The sequence below is a fragment of the Macrobrachium nipponense genome, chromosome 5 (genome assembly GCF_015104395.2).
Source record: "Macrobrachium nipponense isolate FS-2020 chromosome 5, ASM1510439v2, whole genome shotgun sequence".
In the NCBI taxonomy this organism is placed as follows: Eukaryota; Metazoa; Arthropoda; class Malacostraca; order Decapoda; family Palaemonidae; genus Macrobrachium; species Macrobrachium nipponense.
In genome coordinates, this window is record NC_061107.1 from 143,623,390 (window position 1) to 143,648,193 (window position 24,804).

The 24,804-nt window shown below is 40.6% G+C and overlaps 1 protein-coding gene across 5 annotated transcripts in view; it reads right to left on the reverse strand.

Moving 5' to 3' along the window:
• Positions 1-24,804, reverse strand: part of LOC135215697 (5-exo-hydroxycamphor dehydrogenase-like) — an 88,555-nt gene that overhangs the window by 4,625 nt on the left and 59,126 nt on the right. For 4 of the 5 annotated variants that reach the window (XM_064250648.1, XM_064250652.1, XM_064250651.1 and 1 more), the window contains exons 2-7: positions 22,218-22,374; positions 21,486-21,568; positions 14,939-15,092; positions 2,864-3,082; positions 732-870; positions 457-480 (exon numbers count right to left, since the gene is read on the reverse strand). In XM_064250648.1, coding sequence (XP_064106718.1) covers positions 457-480; positions 732-870; positions 2,864-3,082; positions 14,939-15,092; positions 21,486-21,568; positions 22,218-22,349 — 751 coding nt within the window. In that variant the 5' untranslated portion in view covers positions 22,350-22,374. The remainder of the gene's footprint in view (positions 1-456; positions 481-731; positions 871-2,863; positions 3,083-14,938; positions 15,093-21,485; positions 21,569-22,217; positions 22,375-24,804) is intronic. The other variant, XM_064250653.1, reaches the window with a different exon arrangement.

The window sequence follows — 24,804 nt, forward strand, 5'->3', positions numbered from 1 at the left end:
CAGATGAGACGCCAAAGATATAAATGGGTGAGAAAATGTTGGGATGCAACATGAATGTGAAAGTATAAGGAAGACTCAGAGGTGATGAATTAATTGTAATTTTTCATAACAGTGACAGATGCAATGATTTCCTATGAATATAGTTGCTTTGCTATACCTGCAATAAAACAATAAAGTAGAAATTATCATTAATGTGCCCGTCCCGTGAGCATTAGTGTAATAATGAATAAATGGAGAAAACAAAGATTTGTACCGAAATTTTATTATAAAACGCAAAATACATGAATGAGCAATAAATAAAAGAGGAATAAATAACTATACAAGATAACGGTAAAGCGCCAAAACTAACAAAGATGTTGTCAAAGAAAGAAACAGCAGCCGTATCCAAACGGATAAAGTTTTCTCAGTTTTTTTCAAAGAAGAAGAATCACGATTCGTGAAAACAAGATTACTTACTTGGTTCCGTTGCATAGGGCCAGGCTACGAAAGAAAAGATAACTGTAATATGTTTATATCAATACCCGGGTATACAGCGCGATTCTATTGCTCAGTCATTTACTGTTCATATATGTTTAGGTTGACAAAGACACTGACATTTTGTGATTGCTGTATATATTACCATTAAAGGTCACTTGTGACACCTAACGAGAACGACATTTAAATCTCCCAAGGGCGTCACAACCAATGGCTATGATTTTTTTCCAATTTTGTGTGAGAATATCATACTCTACCTTGGTCTGGGTGGACGGGAATAGCTCCGAATTCCGCCGCCTTCGACAGTCTGGGAAGGTTCACGTCGATGCAGTAGATCTTGGAGAAGCCGGACTCCTTCAGCAAAGCTATGCCGTAAAGGCCGAGCATTCCTGCGCCCTGAGGGATTACAGATGATGTCTGATAATGTCATTATATCCAGAGTTATCGTCATCATTCATATCATCACCGCTGATCATCATGCCGTCACAAGTTAGTATATCTTAGTTTTACCAGACCACTGAGCTGATTAACAGCTCTTGTAGGGCTGGCCCGAAGGATTAGATATTTTTACGTGGCTAGGAACCAATTGGTTATCTGGCAACAGGCCTTACAGTTTATTGTGGGATCCGAACCACATTATATCGAGGAGTGAATTTCTATCACCAGAAATAAATTCCTCTGGTTCCGCAATGGCCCAGCCGAGAATCGAACTTCGGACCACCGGATTGATGGCCGACGCAAAATTTATGTATTTCCTTGAACCCACGACACCAGCAGCATTGTTACCACTGTCGCCAAGGTCATAATCCTTATCATTATAAAGGCCTTAAACATTATAATCATCATCGTTATTTTTACCATATTAACATCCTCGCCTTCTGCATCATCAGTTCCACGTGATCATCATTTGTACCATCATAGCCATAATAATCATATGTTATTATTTTCCAAGTGCTCTGAATAAACTTGCCTTGGGTGTAACATTTCTGTGAGGTCGTGAATAAGAGATATAAGGGGGATAATTTGAGTGATGTGCCAGAATACGAAGGAGACCTGACCACGAGTATAAGAAAAAATTTTGGAAATAAAAGATACTGGAGTTTGATGGACTTACTGCAGAGAGGGTTTGAAGTCAAACTGAAACGACAACTCGTCTACTATTAACTAAACTTTTACGGAAAATGAACGAAGAAACAAAGCCTGGTATAATAGATAGGTAGCATTCAGAAGTAGCACAACAACGAAGGGAGAAGATTTGATTGATATACCGGAATCTGAAGAACTGATGAATGAATAGTACCCTGTTACTGATGAATGAATAGTACCCGGTTTCTGAAGTGAAAAAATAAATTAAAAACTTAGCAATAAACAAACTTAGGAGATGGAAAGCACTGGGCTATGATGGAATCACTGTAGAGAAGATTTGACCTCTAATTGAAATCGCAACTATATACTACTGGCTAGACTGTTTTTACAGAATACTGAATGAGGAACCTAAGCCTGGTAACAGGTGGCAACCTGAAAATGTGGTATTCAACGAGGCACCACACATGCATCTGTTGTAATTAATATATATATATTCAATTTGCTTACTCTCAATCGGTTGGAAAGGAAATTACTAAAATGTCAAGAGCTGAACAAGCAAGTTTTAGAAAAGACAGGAGTTGCACAGATAAAATATTTGTGTTCTAACAAATATCGCCGCAGTGTATCAAATTTAAACATGATCCCCGTCTGATGGTTCTTGCTGATTGCGAGAAGGAATTGAACCTCGTCTACAAACCAATATTATGGAAGGTTTTGGATATGTAAACCTACTGAAATTATCCATGAACAAAGCAGATACAAAGTTAATGTCAATGGATCCAATTGGTTAAGTGAAAGCAAGTATTGTTAATAGGAAAGGAACCTACTATAATCGATTCACATCAACCGAGCATTTGATGTCTAGGCCAGTCCCTTATGACGCTCCTGATTGGCTGTTGATAAGCCAATCACAGAGCTGGAAACTCTCATTCTCTCTCGAGAGCTCACATGGGTAGGATCTATGTTCCACCTCTCCTGAGGGAAACGTCTTTCAAAAGTATCCCTCATGAGAGGTGGAGCATACATCCTGCCTATGTAAACTCTCTCGAGAGACTGAGAACTTCCAGCCCTGTGATTGGCTTATCAACAGCCACTCAGGAGCGTCATAAGGGACTGGCCTAGACATCAAAATGCACAGTTGATGTGAATCTACTATAGTGCATTAGATACAATGATAATGAATGCTGCAATAACATCAATTTCAAACTATTGATCTAATAACTCTCTCTCTCTCTCTAGTTCGAATTTCTTTACCAATAACCTAAAAATCTTCCCGAGTAAGAGAATGTTTTTTCCTACACACCTGAACCAGAGCAACCGACGCCCCTCGCTCCCCAGGGCTAGGAACGGGCGGGATCTTCGACATTGCATTGACCATAGTAGCCAGGGCACAGTTGATGGGCGCTGCTAGTTGGGGCGTGAGGGCGGGAGGTAGAGAAACGATGGGCGTTCCTCTGGGACAACGGATGTGTGTTGAATATGTGCCAAAGAGCGGTGCCTTTTTCATGAGTACGTGGCCACACTGCAAGAAAGAATTTGTGTTTGAAAAATGTACACGTATTTAATTTATTATAGCTATGAAAGCAACCAAACATGCATGCTATATATATATAGATATATGTAATATATTTATGTATATGTATGTATATTCTGTTTATATATATATTTATTATATATATATTATATATATATATTATATATATCTATATATATAATATATCATAATTAACTATATATATATAATAAAATAAAACTGAATCACGAAAGTTTGGAACGTGATAAAATCCATAAATAAAGGTATAAGCCACGTAAAGAAAGAAAAATAAACAACGGAGTTTCTGCAAGATCTTTCGACTCAACGTCCTTTACTTAACAGATAAAACTGCTGAGTAAGGACGTCGAGTCGAAAGATCTTGCAGAAACTCCGTTGTTTATTTTTCCATTCGTGGCTTAAACCTTTATTTATATTATATATATATATATATATATACATATATATATATATATATATATATATATATACATACATACACACACACACACACATATATGTATATATATATATAAAGATAGGGTGTCGCCAATCAGACGACAGTCATGTACACGTGTTTTTAATTATTAGAAACGTTTCATGTTGTCACAACACATCATCAGTCTGCAATTGAAACAATTCACATAAAACTAAACTAAAATTACAATAGAAATTAAATAAACTTAAAATTACAATAAAAATTCAAAAAAAAAAAATAATCAGAACGCTAAAATAAAGGGAATGAGAGAAAACTACCTATTCATAAAGAAGGGAAGAGCTGAGTGACTAAAAACGGTAAGGTCTGCATACAACGTAAACCTCACGCCAGAGAGAGAGGAGATGACGAGGTGTTGGAGTTTAAACTAGGTGAAAGGTGCTTAATAAACAATGACTCAAGGGTAGTTAGATGGGTAGTTTGTTTTGTGGTGCCAATTATAGAAAAATGTTTCTTTTCGATAGTAACCTTACAACTCTTTGCATGAATTCTTATATTAGAGGTTAGGCGTTTGTATGCAGACCTTACCGTTTTTAGTCACTCAGCTCTTCCCTTCTTTATGAATAGGTAGTTTTCTTCTCATTCCCTATTTTTTTTAGCGTTCTGATTATTTTTTGAATTTTATTGTAATTTTTAAGTTTATTTAATTTCTATTGTAATTTTTAAGTTTACTTTTTAATGTTTGAATTTCAATTGCAGACTGATGATGTGTGTTGACAACATGAAACGTTTCTTAATAATAAAAACACGTGTACATGACTGTCGTTCTGATTGGACACCTCTTCCTTTATATTCATGGTTTTCCTGATGTGATATAATATATATATATATATAATTAATAATATATAGAGAGAGAGAGATGAGAGACGAGAGAGAGAGAGAGAGAGAGAGAGAATCTTAATTACATATCTCTCTGTCCTTTTATCTAATCCAATGGTTCCACATAATACACGACGAATGCATCAAATGAAATGAATAGAATAAAAGAAGACACATGACAGACTGACTCTATAAGAATAGAATCTAACAAAAAAACCACCAATCCTATTCCTTCCCAGTTTTTTTTTTATTTTTTTCTTTGCATAATATTTTGACATCCTTGAAGATCTGTATGTCATTGGAGCAGATCGTATTTATGCAGTGGCAGTGCATACTTAGGTCTATTGTTTTTGTTATTAAGGCCTGCACTTATTTGTCCCCTTAGAAACAGACTACTTCAGACCCTTCTAAAGATAGCTGACTGATTAGTATACCTTTAATTACTTATCACTTTCCTATGTAACTTCAATTCTTCTTGACTTGTATGGGTTTTGTAGAGAAAGATCCATCAATGGCCACCATTCTCAAGAGGCGTTTTCGCTGCTCTAGATATCACAGAGGCATCTGGCTGATTGTGGTATGCAATTCCATTAGTTAAGTTTCCCGTTGATAGCTTTACTCTTTCCATATATAAAAAGTTTACTTACCTTTTTTTTCTGATTTTTTGTATCCTTTGGTGTTGGCAGCACATCTGGATCACCATCTCTAGTGGTGTTCCACAAGGTTGTGTTTTCTATCACACAGACACATTTTTCTTAATCTGTGTCAGTTATCTTCTTCTACTGATCTCTTTCCCGTTCATACTTTTGCTCTTGGCTCAAACCTCCATATTAGTTCTTCCTTATCCTTAGTCATCTTTCTTCTTTTAACAACTGTGATGTCGTGAGTAATAGCTAAGTGGGACCCTGTAATATAGTCGAATTCAAAGCTTCCAAAATGCGGTTTCAATCACTCCATTTTGTATCCTATCCAGTTCTGTAAGAATTTTTGAAGTAGTTCGGGCTACTTCTGTCAGAATATCTGTAAGAATTTCTGCAAGATTTTTTGAAGTAGCTCAGGCTACTTTTGTAAGAATTTCTTAAGTCGCTGAGGCTACTTCTGTAAGAATTTAATGTTTTAATGCTAAGAATTTTTGAAGGTAGGTCTGCAGGCTCACTTCTGTGTAATTAATTTTATGTAAGAATTTTTCTGTAAGCATTTTTATGAAGTTAGCTTCTCAGGCCATCCCTCAGGCTACTTCTTGTAATAGAATTTGATGTAACGAATTTTTTGAAAGTAGCTCAGGCTACTTCTGTAAGAATTTATGTAAGAATTTCTGTAAGGATTTTTGAAGTAGGCTCAAGTGACTACTTCGTAATAAGTTAGAATTTATGAAAAAGAGTTTTTGGGGAAGTAAGGTCTTCATAGGCTACGTTCTAGTAAGAAAACTTTATGTAAGAATTTCTGTAAGCATTTTTGAAGTTAGCCCTCCTAGGTCCTACTTCTTTGTAAGAATTTATGTAAAGTAAGTTTAGTTTTGAAGTTAGCTCAGGGCTACTTCTGTATCTGTAAGAATTTATTTGTTGATAGAATTTCTGTAAGCATTTTTGAAGTAGCTCAGGCTACTCCAAACTTACTATGAAAAGAGGATATTATAGTTCAAATTGATACATCAGGTATTAAGAAATTTCGTGAAATTATGTGCTTCATTTAGACGCGATAAGTTCTTCTGTTCAAAGTTCTCAAAGTATTTTTATGGTTTTAGCCGACCATAATTGGAAAACTGCTCTTATATTTCAGTGCTATTGACCCTACACTTACTACTTCTCTTGGATCTCACTTTCTTCGTCGTTTCATTTACTGATATTATTTTGGTAGTTATTCCCTTGCACCTGAGGAGAGTTTCCTCTCCCCCCCTCTTTCTCCCCTCTCAGTAATCTTCTGTTTCTTTCTCTCTACTCCCATGGTTTGCAATTCTCTTTCTAGTTCTGCTCTCCGTGACTTTTATAACGACCGTCCTTCTAGAAACAAGTCTACAGCTTCTTTCAGGTTCAGAATCAGGGTTGCCGTTTTGAGGAATTTCGTCTATTTATTGTGGCTTTCTGGTGACATCTGGCAACCCTCCATGGCTTTTCCGACCACAGGCCACGGCACTGAAGAAAAAAAATTCTTCACTTTGCCTTTTTATGTTTTATTGTGAAAATAAAGCAATAAAACATATCCTGCTTATTTATACAAATGAATTTTATTGAAGCCCTTTATTTTTCTTCGTCAAAAATAATTTATATTAAGCTAGTGACGTGTAGTTTTCTAACATCATGGAAAATAATTCCACATCGGAAAATACGCATTCTAACCATTAAATCATAAATAAAGTAAAAAAAATCAGATGAACTGCATATGGTAACACTGCTAAAAGCCAATGTTGTGAAGAAAAAAGGGATTTTGACGAAGGAAAAATCTATTTCTGGGTGATTGGCTCGTGTCGCCCTATGAAAGGATCCTTAATATCATTCTTTCTAGGTAAAATTAATCTAAAATTACCAGAGAAAAACAAAATTAAGAAAATGTCAGTAAAACTGACTCGCTCACTCTTAAAAAGAAGTGTCGGTATGGTAATAGGGGGCGAGTGGGAATCTCACTACCACGAGACATTCACCAATTAGAACTTCCAATCAGAATCCCCTTAAGAGAGAGCTGATACCAACGGGCGATGCAGCCGCTACTACTACTACTAGAGGACGCCACGGACAGCAGCGCCCCTAGCGACATCCTTAATCTAAAAACATCTTGTCCTGCATGGGGGGGTGGGAAAACAATATAGGCTGGGTTTTTCATAGGGCGACACGAGCCAATCACCCAGAAATAGATTTTTCCTTCGTCAAAATCCCTTTTCTGGGCTCAGCTCGTGTCGGCCTATGAAAGAGTACCAGAGAAACAGACAAGATGGGAAAAAAGGAACAAATGAAAAGCAGTTGCAAAATGATGGATATAATATAAGTAAATCAATTACAGCATACAAACTAAGTACTTAAACTAACTTATTCTAAACAGTAATATAACAGAACGTTAGTAATTTAAAGTACTTAAAAACAGTAATCACAGTAAATTACAATGATGCAGTGTAATATAAACAAAAGGGATTTACTTGAAAATATTTACAAAATCATTACACATTGTGTCCTACCCTAGCATAAAAATAAGGGTAGGTACACTGAAGTACACCCATCAGTACAAGTGTGGATGTCCCTAGCAAAAAAATAAGGGACAATCCACTATATGGATTCAGCGGCTAAGGCTAGGATTATCCGAAGAGTAGCATGGCGATAGGGTGAGGCATGTTGGATGATGTAGGTTAGAAAGGAGACCTGGATCTGTACTACGACTACTATACAGTATCAGGGGAAAGGGAAACAATGTTTCCCGCTGCTACTGCTGAAAATTTTAAAGATTCCAAGGACTTTAGATAATGACGTTTAAAGACTGTCGGGGATTTCCATCCAGTATACTTTTTAAGATCCTCAAAGTTCATATGTTGAAAGTAATTAATTGAGGTGGCTACTCCCCTGATATCATGTGCTTTTGGGAATGAATCAGGATTGGCTTGTTTAATGAAGTAAAGGATTTGTTGCCTAATACCTTTTACTGACAAAGTACCACCTTTTTCTCTCATGAAGAGAGCACCTGAGGATCTTGATGAAGTACGAGATAGAAAGGCTCTAAGAGTTGATATGGGTCGGGAGAGAGAAGGAACCTTGGGAAGTGGGATAACTTTCCCAAGGGGCCCACCTTGCAAGAGGATCCTCATTTTTGGCTAAAAGCTACGATCCGGAGCAAGTAGAACTTCTCCTGATGGGATCGAATTCCAACATGGACCCGCATCCCACTGGATAGAGCCGACAGTTCTGAAATTCTAGCTCCTGAAGCTAGGCTTAATAAGAATAATGTCTTTCTCAGGAGCATTATGAATGTACAAGACGAGTTGTCAGTATCTGAAGCTAGTTTGAGGACATCATTTAAGAACCATGAAACTGCAGTAGGCCTTTGAGAAGGTCTAAGTCTAGCACAGGCTTTAGGGATAGACGTGAAATAAGATTCAGTCAGATTCTATCTGAAAACCTACTTGAAAGATCTTCTTCAAAGCCGATTATGAGTGGTAATAGTGCTAGCTGCTAAACCTTTTCAAACAAGGATCTGAAAAGGATATAGCTAGATTAACTGTCATGGTTGTAGTGTTCGATTCTTTCAGGAAAGATGCTAATTTTTTAACAGCTGAGTCATGTCTATGGTTGACTCTCTCTCATCTGATTCTAGGAAGAGAATATTCTGTGGATCAATATTAGCATCTTTATTAGCCGCAAACTTCATGAAGTCCATAAAGTTAGGGTCTGGAGAATTCCTGAGGAAGCGAACACAGTCCTCATTTGTACTGATTGTGATAGCTTGGGATTGGGGATCCGTTGAGGTCGGAGGCCCAATTCCAGAAGAAGAGGATACCAGTGCTCTTGGGCAGTCCGGTGCAATCAGAGCTACTATCCCTTTGAAAGACCATTAGGTTTGCTTAGGACTTTCAGAAGAAGTTCACTGGAGGAAAAACATAAATTTTCCTCCACTGATTCCAATCCAACGACAGGGCGTTCCGTGGCATAAGCCAGAGGGTCCAGGTTGGGGGCCACATAGCAAGGGAGCTTGTGGGTTCGCTTGTCGAGGCGAAGAGATCCACTTGGAGACCTGGACGCTCAGGCTTATCCACTGGAATGACCCGTCGTCTAGAGACCATTCTGATTCCAGAGGAACTGACCGGGACAGGAGCGTCTGCTATCACATTTCTTACTCCTGCCAGGTGAGTGGCAGACAGATGCCATTTGTGTTTGTTTTGCTAGGGCAAAGATGGCTATCATGACATGATTCACATGCTTGGATTTGGACCCTCCTCTGTTGATGCAATGAACTACCACTGCACTGTCCAAAACTAGCCTTAGATGAGACTTCTTCGGGGGAAGCAGTCTCTTCAGGTAAGAAATACTGCCATTGCTTCCAGAACGTTTATGTGAAGCTGGCGAAATTGAACGACCAAGTCCCCGGTGAACCTGTTTGAACTGAGAGTATCCCCCCCACCCGGACGGGAGGGAGGCATCCGTGTGAAGGTTAACACTGGAAGGGGATATTGAAGGGGTACCTTCTTGGCTAAGTTCTTTACTTTTGACATGGACGGAGTTGATTGCGGAGGATCTGTGGGATTACTGACAACTTGTCTCGAGATTTGGTGTTTGCTCTCGATCGCCAAATTCGATTTAAATCTTTTAGCCTGCTTTCAGGAGGATTCTGTTTACCGAAGCAAACTGAAGGGACCCTAGGATTCTCTCCTGGTTTCTCCTTGATGTTTGTTTGCATTTGAGAAATTGCCTGACAGATTTTGCTATTTCCTTCCGTTGGCCGGGCACTGGAATTGACAGATTGTGGGAAGACAAATCCCATTGGATTCCCAGCCCCACTGAAAACGATACTCCGGGTAAGTCTGGATTTCGTTTTGTTTATCTGGAACCCCAGATGGTTCCAGAAAGTGTGAACTACCTTTTTGGTGGCTTCGAGACATTCCTCGACGGTTGGTGCCCAAGATCAACCATCGTCGAGGTATGCTGCTACCATGATTCCTGAGTTCTCAATTGCTGTACAACCACTTCTGCTATTCTCGTGAATACCCTGGGGGTGGGGCTACATTCAGACCGAAGGGCATCACTTTGAATGAGAATGTCTGATTTCCTAGCCTGAATCCTAGGACTGGGCGGAAGTGCCTGGCTAATAGGGATATGATAGTAATGCGTCTGTAAGATCGATGAGCATGTGACGGCTCCACGCGGAATTGTAAGGTCCTTACTTGCGAGAGGGTGAAGCATCTTGAACTTGTCGCAACGAATGAAAGAGTTTAGCTTTGACAAGTCTAAGATTACCCTTCTTTTTGTTGAGCTTTTCTTTGGCACGCTGAATAAGCGACTTGAAATTTTAGATGCTTGACTCTCGCAATAGCTCCTTTCTGAAGGAGTTCCTCCGCGTAATCTGTCAATTCCTCTGATGGTATTGGTGGAATGATTTGATTGGAGGCGGATCTTTGATCCAACTCCAACCCAATCCTTTGGACACTATGCTCTGTGCCCAATTGCTGAACCCCCACCTGTGGCGGAAAGAGGAACAGCCTCCCTCCTACCTGGGGAGCCTCATTGTTGATGGGCGGGTTGACCACCACGCCCTCCTCCTGAAACTGCCTGCTCCTTGTCGCCCTTCCTGCACCACGCTGGCGAAAGTAACCTCTCGCCCTACCTCTCGTTGTTTTGTAGCCTTTGAGCCTCAAATGTAGGGTTGAAGGCGGCGAGAATTGCGTAGGAGGTCGACGGCTGTGGGATTGAGGAGACACGGAGGATGGGCTGGTTCTGTTTCGAACTAGCAGGTGTCCCTGTTGGGTAACCGGGACGGCCTGCACAAATTGCTGCTGTTGCTGGTGTTTCTGATACGGCTGGAACCTCTTTACCATCCATTCTTTGGTTTCTTATACCAGCAGTGGGGCGGATTCTTGTTTCCTCTTTGACGAAATACCCACCTAGCTCTAAGGCTCTGGTTGAGCCTAGCAGCCTCGTGGTGCACTTCATTAACAGCGGACTTCTGGGAGAGATCCGCTGCCCCACATGCTAGAAGCCAAGAGGTCTATTAGGCTCGTGCCTAATAGTGCACTCCTGCAGAAGCGTGCTTTCGGCAATTCCTCCTAGCTTGGAAGAAGTCGAAAGCGTCTGTTAGGACCGTCTGAAACTGGGATTTTGCCAAGATCTTAAACAGCGGTTCCGTCGCATATGAGAGAGCAGCCATTTTCCGTTATTATAAGAGAATTGAGGGACCTGCCAAACCTGGTTCGCGCGTCGAACTCTGCCTGAATCAGGGAATCAGGCAGCCTTGGCAGCTTCTCGCCGAACTGGTCCATGGCGCAGTCCGGTTTGAGCTTACCAAGGCGTGAACGTAGCTGGCAAGTTCTCCCACAATTCTCCGAAAGCCGGGAAGAGCGGAGAAGTAGACTCCGCCTCCCTTAACTGTGGCATGGGCTCATCCTTGAGGACTGCCTGAAGGGTCTTCTCTACTATTTTCGTGGCGAACGGAAGAGAAGCCTCCTCTTCCGTCGCGAAAATAGTCAAAGGACTCTTATAGGCTGGAGCTTAGTGTTCGTGCACTCCCAGTCCTCAAGGCAGTGAACCCATTCCTGCTGGGCATGATCCCTACTGTATAGAACAAAGCACTCTCTAGAGATCTTGTCTTCCCTAGTAAGAGCCGTTACAGTCAGCCTAGCATAACCGATGAAAGGCTGCGTCAGACCCGGAGGGTAAAACCTCGAAGTCCTCAATCCTCCGAGTTCCACACTCCGGGATAGAAGATCATCCCATCCTTAAAAGGAGCGTAGGCGGGCAGCTACTCTCCCATGGATTCTCCAGGTGGAGAAAGCTGGCAGAGAGTCGTATGGCGGGAGTTGGAGAATGCCAGTGCTTGGCACTGGGGAGACTGGAAGAGGGACCTGGCTGAGAGCCCAGCTACTCGGTCCTCATTCTCTCTAACCCTGTTAGAGAGATCTTGTATGGACTGGCCTGATTGAGACAGAGTGCTCGACAGTTGTGCGAACATCTGCTCGAATCTCGTCCCCAGGGCGGAGACTTGCGAGCCAACCAACTCGCCCACCTGTTGCATCACCACTGCTGAGAAAGCAGTGGGATCAAAGGTGCTAGGTCCTGCTCCTCCCACCGGCGTTGCCGGAGTGGAAGCGGTGGAGGCAGGAGAAGGCATTGGCTCAGCGAGAGCGCGAGCCTTCTCCTTAGAAGCCTTGCTTCTAGAGCTCTTCGAGTGAGAAGAACTAGCCGAAGAAGACGAAGACGACTTCCTAGAAGTTGTCTTAGCTAGAGTCTTCGGTTCTCTCTGTCCCTTCACCTTTGGGGGTACAGAAGAGAGAGCGGGAAGGGACGGGAAGATCTCAGATCCCACAAAGCTTGGAAAGAACGCTCGAAGAAGGGACAGGAGAAGATCCAGGAGCACCAAGGAAAGACTTGGGCGCCCGACACACCTACCTCAACCAACAAATCCTCTGCCCCTACCGCCATGGGCTCGATGTTTAGGTCCAGGGCAGCGACGTCCGGGACCGGACTCCTGGGAAGCTACGACCCGAAACCCCCAAAAGATTGCTGGAGATCTTGCTGGATGGAGGCATATTAGAGGGCTGCGGACAAGGGGTCAACATACCAGTGACTTGCCCGCCAGGGAAGATCTGGACGGCCAGCTTCTTGTCCAGGATGTACGGCTGGTCCTTTGGCGGCGTTCTTCCCGAAGCCGCCCACCCACGCTTTCAGGGTGGCTGAGGGCGACCTCCCCTACACCAGTAGCCTGAAAAGAAAGTGGGCGAGATGAGCTTCTCAATGGCGGAACGGGGTTTTAACAAAACTTATGACTAAGAGTTGTTGGAGTAAAATGATAAGGAAGCCTATAATGGATTCTTACCCCCACCCTCTCCCAGCTGACCGACTAGGTCGTAGCAGATGGCGCAGGCTTCTGGGTGCCCAGACGAATCATCAATCGTTAAATGATGTGGCACAAGGGCGTGAGACCTGCACTCATCGTGGCCGCAGGGGTCGTACAACGTCGCGTTGCACGCCGGGACCTGACAGTTGGTAGCCTGTAAGTGGAAAGATACATGAGTATCAGAAAACACTTACAGCCTAACAGTTGCTCCGCTGGTGCCGGAGCGATAAGTTAGATTAAACACCGAGAGCCCCGCCATAATGACTGTGTGGTAAACAAGGTTGGTTGGGTGTCCCCTAGGCTATAGCTGCTGATTGCGGGGACACAAAAAAAAAGAAACCAACCTTGGAGTGGTGGTAATTGGAAACCACGACGGAAAATGGCGGGGATGGTAGATATATAAAATAATAAAATTAAACAAATTCATCGTAAAATTAGGGTATATCCTTAAAAATAACAATAATAACAAACTTTCCCCACCGTCTACTAGAAGAGTGCCCGGGTAAGAAGCAAGCTCCCTTTCCGGTAGCGGGGGAGAGATGTAAGGATATAGTAGGCAAGCAACCCGACCACTAGTATTGCCCACCCCGCCCCGCCTGGCGGAGCCAGTAAATCTATAAACCAAAGGTGCCCCGGCTGCGACGGAAGGCTCCTTTCGTTATAGGCAGGGAAGGTGGCTGACAACTGGAGAGGGGGGAGGAAGGTCTCGGCGTAACACGGCGGGAGAGAGAGAGGGGGGGGGATGGCCCTACTCCTCCCCGCCTCACCGACTACCCGCTCGGAGACCCGGTACCTCATGAGTGGTCGCCCTATACCCCCCGCTGGGAGGAACCCCTGGCCACCTCAGAGAGGGAGAGAGAAGGCGACTGAGGTTGTCATGACAACCAAGGGGTCCCCCAGCACCTCCCATATACCAGGTAGGGAGGGCGTGGGGCGGTAAAGGTAAGGGGCGATGGAACACGTGACCGCAAGTGGCCTAGGCCGCGAGCAACACAACCGTGGGAGGGCCACTGAACCAGGCTGTACCAATACAAGGAACATGCACCTAGGCTAGCCTAAACACCCTAAATAAATATTTATTACATCGAAAAGATGGAAAAGACACTTTTAGTATTAAAAGAGAAAGTGCCCAGGAGGAGGCAGACTGTTCCAAGAAACAGAAGCCTACTCGGAGCCAGCGATAGCCGATGAAGAGCAAGAGCCGGGATGCTGGGCAGGAATAATAATAATACCCTAAATACCAAACTAAGAGAGATGGTAGGGGGGGCTAAACTAGCTAAAACTCGATGTAAAAGACAATGAACGTAAATATAGTAAGCCCATAAGTATAAGTCCCAGTATGGAGGACCGGGAATTCTTAACGAGGCAGCATGGCGCCACCACGAGACAACCGGGAAACTGTATATGACCTATTAGGAGGAAAATACTGGTACCCGGAGATAAAAATGTGGTAAAACATTACTTATGAGTTACTTAACTTAGCCGTTGCAATTGCAGAGCGTTCCATGGTGAAGAATAGGATAAATCCCGAAATAAGCACAGCACAGAAAAATAATGCGTCTGGACGCTAGCGCTAATAATTAAGGATGTCCGCTAGGGGCGCTGCTGTCCGTGGCGTCCTCTAGTAGTAGTAGTAGCGGCTGCATCGCCCGTTGGTATCAGCTCTCTCTTAAGGGGATTCTGATTGGAAGTTCTAATTGGTGAATGTCTCGTGGTAGTGATTCCCACTCGCCCCTATTACCATACCGACACTTCTTTTTAAGAGTGAGCGAGTCAGTTTTACTGACATTTTCTTAATTTTGTTTTTCTCTGGTAATTTTAGATTAATTTTACCTAGAAAGAATGATATTAAGGATCCTTTCATAGGCCGACACGAGCTGAGCCCAGAAAACGGCATCACTGGTTCAGTTCAGATCCCACCCTGAGCCAGTTAACAGCCCCTGGTTACAGTCCCATTAGCCTTCGTATCAAAAGGAAAATGGGTTACGTAATTTCACATCACTACTGACCTTGATTAGATTTTCACACTTATTGGAAAGACCCAAAGAGCAGAACTGACAATTGTCGCAAGAAGCACAGATGCCCCAGGTGACTTTGTCTCCTTCTTGCACATCCGGGCGGCTCGATTTCACCACCACGCCGCATCCCTCGTGGCCAAGGACACTGGAATCAAGGAATACAATGATAGTCGGACAAGGACACCGTGGGATGAAAAGATAAAACACAAAAAAGTGGTAATTGATGACGGGCCTTTCACAAATCCTTATACGTGAACAGAGCTTAGTTTTCATATTTGGACAAACATATAAGTATACTAACATGGCAGACAGCATAACGTAGGCATAAATTTAAGTACGCATGCGCATCTGTGCCCATCCTTTAATCAGTCAGTTAGTTTTGTGTAAAATCAAGTGAAAACAAAAATTAAACGTCTACAGAAATGTTTGCATACTTAAAATGCCCATGATTTAAAAGTGGTCAGCATTGACTACGATGAAGCCTTTACCATCGGCAAGAAACCCGAGAAAAACGGTGCGAAAATATTCTTGCATATTATGGAGTCTAGCAACAATACAATAGACAGGAAGCGGCGTGGTTGGTATGGTGTTGGCGTCCCACCTCGATGGTTGCGGGTTCGATTCTAGGCCATTCCATTGAGGAGCGAGTGATGTGTATTTCTGGCGATAGAAGTTCACTCTTGGCGTGGTTCGGAAGTCACGTAAAGCCGTTGGTCCCGTTGCTGAATAACCATTGGTTCCATTCAGCGTAAAGCAACATACAAATAAACAATAGACAGGAGGTTTCCAAACATCATGACATCACAGAAACAGCAATTAGAGTGCGTAAAGAGATACGGAGACCAAGGAAATGTTAGCTAATTAAAATTGAAGAGGTGCTGGAACGGGAGGACTGTCATATCCACAAAACATGACAGCATGCAAGGTATATGTATAGGTGGGATGCACAGCTTGTGGAAGGTCCTTCCGTCAAATTACAAGAAGCAGCAGATGCTATGGAGGTTTCTGCATTACGTATGTTCCTGCATCGTAAGGATAAATTTGCAATGTCTGGCTTTTCCATGGCGCCACTTAGGGAAAAAGAACCTATCGCTGAAAAAGAAACTGACATTATCCTTTTTCCCTAGTGTTCTACAAACTATTTTTATGGGGCGAAATTTCTTAGGGTCTCCTATTGCTTGCAGTTCGTTTCCCGTATTTTCTTAACAAAATAGGCCAATATTTGGGTGTGCTGAAAATCAATCCAGGTCAGGAATATTGTCATTTGTACGTTTGCAGAGTTAGATAATAGATTATCATAAAAAAATACTTAAAGGGTAATCGGACATGCTATCCTCCATAAAGAGGCCTTCCTATTCCGGGATGAGCTCAAAAGGATAGTCTACTATTGCCCTTATCATTCCCAAACACCTCATTAGCAAGTATTTTTCGGGATGAGGTTGCTAGACTCACGCCCTCTTCTATGAATGTTCAAGAGGCCTTCGTGTCGATGGCGTCTGAACTTCTCTTATTGGTCATCCATCCAGTGGTGACGCATGAGGGTAATTGAACCATTCTCTCTCTCTCTCTCTCTCTCTCTCTCTCTCTCTCTCTCTCTCTCTCTCTCTCTCTCTCTCAATTTATCACTGGAGGCCTTTCAACCAGCGTCTAAATCCTGGGAATCTGTCCCTCATGTAAAATTGATAACGTCTGTAATTGAGGGATTCGTGTTTCCAGACAAACAACAATTAGTCTGTTTTATTTTCATCTGACAAAGGTCTAGCTGAGACTAGATCACCGTTCCCCATTACGGTGGCTTTGCGTCCAAACCGCACTTTGATGACGTCCGGTGTATTTACGTCCTACGATAAATATATCGTGTGTTTGTGTCCCACAAGAAATATATTACGTATTTGTGTCCCACGAGAAATATATCGTGTGTTTGTGTCCCATGAGAAATATAGCGTGTGTTTGTGCCCCACAAGACCTATATCGTGTATTTGTCCACGAGATATATCATGTATTTATGTCAGAGAAATATATCGTGTATTTGTATCTCATGATAAATTTATCACGTATTTGTGTCCCACGAGAAATATATCGTGTGTTTGTGTCCCACGAGAAATATAGCGTGTGTTTGTGTCCCACAAGAACAATGTCGTGTATTTGTCCACGAGGTATATCATGTATTTGTGTCCGAGAAATATATCGTGTATTTGTATCTCATGATAATTATATCATGTATTTGTGTCTCACGAGAAATATATCGTGTGTTTGTGTCTCACGAGAAATATATCGTGTATTTGTGTCCCACCAGAAATATGTCGTGTATTTGCGTCCTACAAGAAATATATCGTTATATGTATGTGTCCCACGAGATTTCGTCGTGTATTTGTCTAACAGGAAATACATCCTAAATTTATGATAGATGAATAAGACATTTGTGTTACGCTGAACTGCATCCATCAAACTACACTCATCGGAGACTGATGAACTGTATCTTTTGAAGTAATGAAACAATTCGGTTTCCATGGGGATATTATTGGTCACTTGCCATATTCTCAATTCTTTCATAGAGACCATTCATTGGATTTAAGGAACGAGCAAGGTCATTTTACATTTAAGTTTTACGTATCTGGGAACACAGAATTATGATAGAAATTCCAGTCCCACTCTGAGGACGGGAACACTTCAGCTCTTCGATTTTGCGTCCAATTTCAATAGAAGATCAACAGAGGATCAATAATAGCCTTTGTAATTTAATGAAAGGTTTGACGTTTTAAAGCAAGAACGTCAGCTGGCAACGCTTGCATGAGTTCCCTCCAACCTTTTCAAATATTTTCCATGAACTCTGACTTTCAAGTAAGCTGATCCTTTTAGCCTCCCGAGCTAATGGGTTTCAACTGAATCCTGTAATTTATTCTGTATGTCATGATACCGCTCGCCCTCTTCATTAAAGGTATACGAGAGAAAACTCGGTGTACTTGCGGTAGACATAAACATAATTATCCATCTCCTGTTCGTGTGATTTCTCACTTTCTTTATTGTCAAAGGTACTTTCCTTAATAACATTTACATATAGATAGATAGATAGATAGATAGATAGATAAAGAGAGAGAGAGAGAGAGAGAGAGAGAGAGCCAGCTCAGGAATACATTAATGAGAGCTGATTGGTGAGAAGTCTGATCATTGACTATACTCTGTTTTTTTTTTTTTCATCTGTCCACCGCCTGTGGTGTTTTCGTATGGTAACACTGCGTCCCGGGCTTTAAATAGTTACGGTATGTGTAAGTTTTAGGTAAATAAAAGGATGTCTGGGTGTACATTTGCAACTGAAAAGTGTTTTAATAATTACTGTATGCGAATTACACCGTTAATATTCGAAATAGGATAGTTGTTATTGTTGAATGTAAGCTGAATGTAACTATCTAAAGCCCAGGACGCAGTGTTACCATACGCAAACACCACAGGCCGATGGACAGATGGAAAAAAAACGAGTAGTATAGTTAAAGGAGAAACGATAATAGACATAAGTTTTGTTTGGAGGAGAAAAGTTGAAAATATGTCAATAAATGTTATTAAGACAAATAAATCCGATAAAGAAGTGAGATTTGTATAAAAGGAGATGGCGGAAATTTAATGGATCATGGTTAAAGACCCCCTGAAATGACAAAAGTCTACGAAGGGTATGAAAAAATTCAAGAACCTGACCACAGAGTCATCAGGGAGTGTTTGAGGGTATAGGGGTATGTTATAAGAGTGTATCCGAACCAAGGATGTATCGATTTCGGTTCTAACATGGTCCACTGGTATAGAGTTTAGTGTCATGGTACGCCACTCAGATGTCGCGGGTTCGCGTCTCCCAAAGGCCGATGAAAAATCACTGGCTCTGTATCATGATCCGTTACTGCTGCAGTGTGGTGTCAGCGGTGGGAGGTTGAAACCAACATTCTTTCAATGTGTATACAAATATATATACTTATATATATATATATATGTATATATATATATATATATATATATATATATTTGTATACACTTGAAAGAAATGAAAGAATGTTGGTTTCAACCTCCCACCGTATGTAAATCCAACCGGTTTCGGCTTTACAGCTAAACCATCTACAGACCTCTGAAAATGGCTTAGCAGTAAAGCCGAAACCGGTCAGGGTTTACAACCGGTTTCCATTTTTCATCGTGGTTTTTAAGTATATATAAATCACGCTTCAGTCCCTAATCATATATTCTTATCAAAATTTTTTAAGATATTATGCTCTCTGTCTTCTCAAAATGATTGGTAAGGGAAGAGCAGCGAGATTTTGTATTAGTCAGTGTGTGGTTAATTGTGAAAATTGGATAAAATATATAGGATACTTAAATTCAGCGTGCATACATGGGCCTGGATCTTATGACATTTCCAAATATGAAAAGTGAAGGGTGCAAAGGCTAAATGAAATAATATCTACGTCAGTGAGATTAAAACGAAAGCGAATCCTGAGTCAGAATATATAGGCGAGGGAGTGTCTTGATATGTATATAAAGTAGTTCTTACAATATGGTATGTTTGATAGCCATGTACTTCAGTATTTCTGTGAAAGGAATGGCGGGAAGTTTTGAAAGGGACAGTAGTGTCTGGGCACTATACTCTGTTTTTTTTTCATCTGTCCATCCGCTTGTGGTGTTTTTGTATGGTAACACTGCGTCCCGGGCTTTAGATAGTTACGCTATGTGTAAGTTTTAGGTAAATAAAAGGATATCTGGGTGTACATTTGCAACTGAAAAGTGTTTTAATAATTTACTGCATGCGAATTACACCGTTTATATTCGAAATAGGATATTATTATAATCGTAATTAAGCTGAATGTAACTATCTAAAGCCCGGGACGCAGTGTTACCATACAAAAACACCACAGGCGGATGGACAGATGAAAAAAAAAACAGAGTATAGTTGTTTGTGAATGATAAGAGAGGTTGAGTCTAAGGAGATGGAGCAAAGGATGTTATTCAAGGTCGCGAAGGACTAAAAGTGGTTGACTTTTGTAAGCATTAAGCAGGATATGTTGCGGATGATGGAAGGATGAGCGGGAAAGTGAATCACAGAATGGAAGCATAATATAAGGAGGCAAAAGTTCTACAAAAGGTTTGGAAGAGGAGGTGAGTGCCAATGAGGCTAACTTTAGGATGTATGATGATAAAATCGGAATAAATGAATAAATCTATAGAGGGTTGTAAAAGTTGTAAAAGAAGCCTCATATAGAAATATGAGGCTTCTTAAAGAAAGATGATACAATTGAAGAGATACATATATTGTCTGTCCTCTATATCTCAGTTTAACCAGACCATTGACCTAGTTAACAGCTCTCCCAGGGCTAACCCTAAAGATTATATATTTTTACGTGGCTAGGAGCCAATTGGTTACCTAGCAACGGAACCTGCAGCTTAGAGTGGGATCCGAACCACCTTATATCGAGAAATGAATTTCTAATCACCAGAAACAAATTCCTCTGATTCCACGTTGGCAGAGCGGAGAATCGAACTCGCGACTACCGAATCGGTAGGCGAGCAAGTAACAAGTAATGTTAACGAAGTTTACATAGGATTAATTTGCATTACAGCTTGCGAATTTTGATCGAAAAAGCACCTTTGATTAGCAGCTTGCTTTCTTCATTATACTTCTGGAAGACCGAACTGCCATCTTCAAGCTTTTAAACATTACTCATTGGATAACTAGGAAATGTATACAAGTGGGTTATCGATAACAGTAGCATCTGACGATAAGTCACTGTCTCAGACGTCAAGTCTCATTTATTCGATAGCGAAGATGTTATGTTCTTGGAATCTGGGTCTGAAGAGATGCTGATAAGGCCCGGTCATCTTAGATATGATCCTGAAGTAGACCACCGAGAGAAACACTATAAAGACAACATGAGAAAAGAAATCAACGATCGTATGATGCAGGTATTTCCTGAAGGGAAAATCCTTACCTACAAACAGAGTCGAGATTAGAGAGAGAGAGAGAGTTCCCTTATTTGTTACATATTTATCATATGAGCAGATGATGTCCAAAGAAGATATTAAAATAAAAAGCAACAATCAAGAGTTTAGGTTCTCAAAAGCAAGCAGTGTCAGATTCTTTGAATATCCAAAAATACGAAGCTGAAGAAGAAAATAAAAGGAAGAAGCTTCTTCCTGTAGCATGGGAGTCTAGATTAGCATTGGATTGAAAAGCATAAACGATGAGAAGACCAACAACGAATGGTAATGTTCGTTTCTTAAGTTTTTCGTTATACTGAATATGTTTTAGCCAAGGTATATAGAATAAAGGAGACTCCCTTATTCTATATAATTTGGTTGTAGCTCCCCCAAACAGCGATCGAAGAACTAAACGAGGACCTTTGACCGAAAAATTAAAATCAGGTACAAGAACTGACGAAATCATACGTAGCGTGACAACAGAAACGCAAGAACAATAGTTGTTAACTTGATTGTATGTAGCATAAGACGCAAGATATAAAAATCTAATTTTGAGATGGTAAAACAAAACTGAAGTTGAAAGACTAACCAAGGGTTTGGAGTCGTCCTTTGTCCCACCAACGTGTGAATATCGGAGCCGCAGATTGTGGCAAGCTCTATCGACAACAACACCTGGAAAAACAGTTATGTCAAACTGACTAACGTTGCAATTTAGCGAATATGAGAAGTTCGTCAAACATTGACAACAAAGAACCACTGAAACTGACAAAAAGTTTTATTTTCTGAAAAAAAATGTTACAAATTGGGTCGAGTGATTGTTCCTCTGTATTTTTTTTTACCTTCTCAATTTCATTTTTTTTCGAAAGTATGAAACACATATAGTAATTTTTCTTTGTCTGTTGTCATCACAGAACCGAATATTACCTTTATATAGATATGTTTTATATGTGAAGACCTGAAAACGTACTTCGTTTGCAGTAAATCTTTCAAGAAATGAAAACCTATCTCGAGCCTCCAGGTTTTCCATCATATCTACTCCTAGAAACCTATAATGATCTGCTGTTTGTCAGTAAACTTTTAATCTAGCTTTAATTTCCAATCCTTCAACTTTCAAGAAAATGCTAGAGACAAAGATGCCGTAGACAATGACTAACCAAAGTGCTTGTGTTAAGAGTTAAAACTAAAAGATTTCTCTCCCTGTCCGAGTGCTTAAACTACTAAAATCTAACTTCTTTACCTCTTTCATCAGGCCAAGCCAACATAAAGGTATTAAATGGGCCGTCCTGCATAAATTTGCATGAAAAGGCTAATAGATCCTTACCTCCCCGTCCTCCAGTTCCGAAGGAATCTTGGAGGATTCTAGGATGTAAGGGGGAGACCTCTCGAGTCCTATGAATACCAAACTGCGGGCATGAGTGGGCACTGGGCGGCTCCCATCATCAGTATTCGACATGACGTCGCTGATTCTGGAACTCTACCTGAAAGAACAGAGGCAAGAAATTCATTTTCTCAGAAGTGACTCCTGTCGCTCTTTGATAGCAGGTATTTCAGGGCCAATGCACTAACTTTCTCACACAGAGAGAGACGAGAGAGAGAGAGAGAGAGAGAGAGAGAGAGAGAGAGAGAGAGAGAGAGAGAGAGAGAGGAGACGGGTGGTAATGGCATACAATTCTCTTTTATCAGATTTCACCATGAATGAGGGCAACCAATTCTCTGTAGCTGACAAATAATTACAAATAACAACAGATCCGTCAAGCGCAAAGTGACTGCCTTCTGGTTACTGATAAACAGTGTGCCAAATAGAGAGAGAGAGAGGAGAGAGATGCACACACAGTATCACTTATACAAAACGCTTTAGCCAATAACAATGAACAAACAATGGATTTGTTATCGCGATTCCCCGACGAAAATGTGTAAAAGTCATTGAATATTTTGTTTGAATTCAGCAGCATTTTGGAACAAAGCAGTTTCATGAATAGGAAGAACAGATTAAAAGTCTCCCGATATGTGTTTTTGTTTTGAATTAAAGATAGACCTCAATTTTGTTATACATGTGTTTTTTAACATTTCAGCATACGGTAAAGATAATGTAATAAGCGTTTTAGTAAGTCGATTAGATTTTTTTAAAATGTCAAGTAATTGATTTGGGTAATCAGAGGAACATTAATAGATCTGAAAATGAATCATTCTAAGTTATACCGATTTCAGTTTTGTAGTTAGATGGGCAATTACAAACAACATATATATATATATACTAGAAATGCAAAAGATGTATGAAAGCAGCAAGCAATAAAGCTGCAATTCTTATTAGAAAGCAATAAAGTTTTAATTCTTATTAAAAAGCAATAAATCTGTAATTCTTGTTAGGAAGCAATAAAGTTTTAATTCTTATTAAAAAACAATAAATCTGTAATTCTTGTTAGCAAGCAATAAAGCTTCAATTCTTGTTAGAAAGCAATAAAGCTGTCATTCTTGTTAGAAAGCAATAAAGCTGTACTAATTCTTGTTAGAAAGTAACAAATCTGTGATTCTTGTTAGAAAGCAATAAAGCTGTACTAATTCTTGTTAGAAAGCAATAAAGCTGTCATTCTTGAAGAATTAGACATATTTTTGTATCTCCTGATTTCTCCTGTTGCAGAGATTAACAAATTCCTTCGTAATATGACACAACGAGACAAGCGAACATCACCAAGCGTAAATAAATATTCAACACCTTCAAGAGGTGTTGAATCCTCTGACTTTTTCCGTGGTTTTAGAATCATATATTACCTATGTTTTGCAGATGTAAGTTCACTTTGCAAAAAAAAAGTATATCTTAGTTTTACCAGACCACTGAGCTGATTAACAGCTCTCCTAGGGCTGGCCCGAAGGATTAGATATTTTTACGTGGCTAGGAACCGATTGGTCACCTAGCAACGGGACCTACAGCTTATTGTGGGATCCAAACCACACTATATCGAGAAATGAATTTCTATCACAAGAAATAAATTCCTCTGATTCCGCGTTGGCCGAGCCGGAATTCGAACTTCGGACCACCGGATTGGCAGCCGAGTTCGAAAACCACTCGTCCAGCGAGGAACTTCACTTTGCAAAGAACGGAAATTATTCGTACAGGTAAATATAAACAGTGTATACCTATAACCAACAGCATCCATTAAAGACGAACTTCCTCTATAGTTGACACATTTTTTTCTATTTTTCAGTTATAAACTAAAAGGTCAGAGAGTCAAATGTCCTGAAAATAATCTGCTTAAAACCTTATGATGAAATTAGGTCACGTCAGTTAAAAAATTACAGTAATGTCATTAGTAATGGTAATATGAAAAAGAAGCATAGTAAGTTGAAAACCTATTTATATTCAACAGTTACGAATGCGAATCGGTAATTAAAGCATATGACACTTATCTTTATTTGTTAATATCGTTAACGAATTTGAACTAAATGTGACTAATTGGGAAAACACTGGTTAAAAAAGAAAAGGATTCTCTTGAATTAGCAGTGTCCTATGAGATGGCAATACTAACGAGAGAGAGAGAGAGAGAGAGAGAGAGAGAGAGAGCATTTAAAAGATATGCATTAACTAATATAGTTTATTGGAAACTTTATTGAGAGAGAGAGAGAGAGAGAGAGAGAGAGAGAGAGAGAGAGAGAGAGAGAAATAATAATTCTGTCAAAATAATAATTGTCACTATCACTCATTCATAAGGCGGTTAAAATTACTTATAAGAAAAAAAAAAGATGGTTAAAAAAAATGTAACGTTGCTTTTAGTCATTCACAATCAAAGCCAGCGGCACAATCGTCTAAAGAACAATCGATGACAATTAACGCTGGTGGACACAAACGACAATTAGGGCGTCAAAGGTATCATCAATTGGCTGAATCCTGATGGTCATTGAGTGAGAAAATT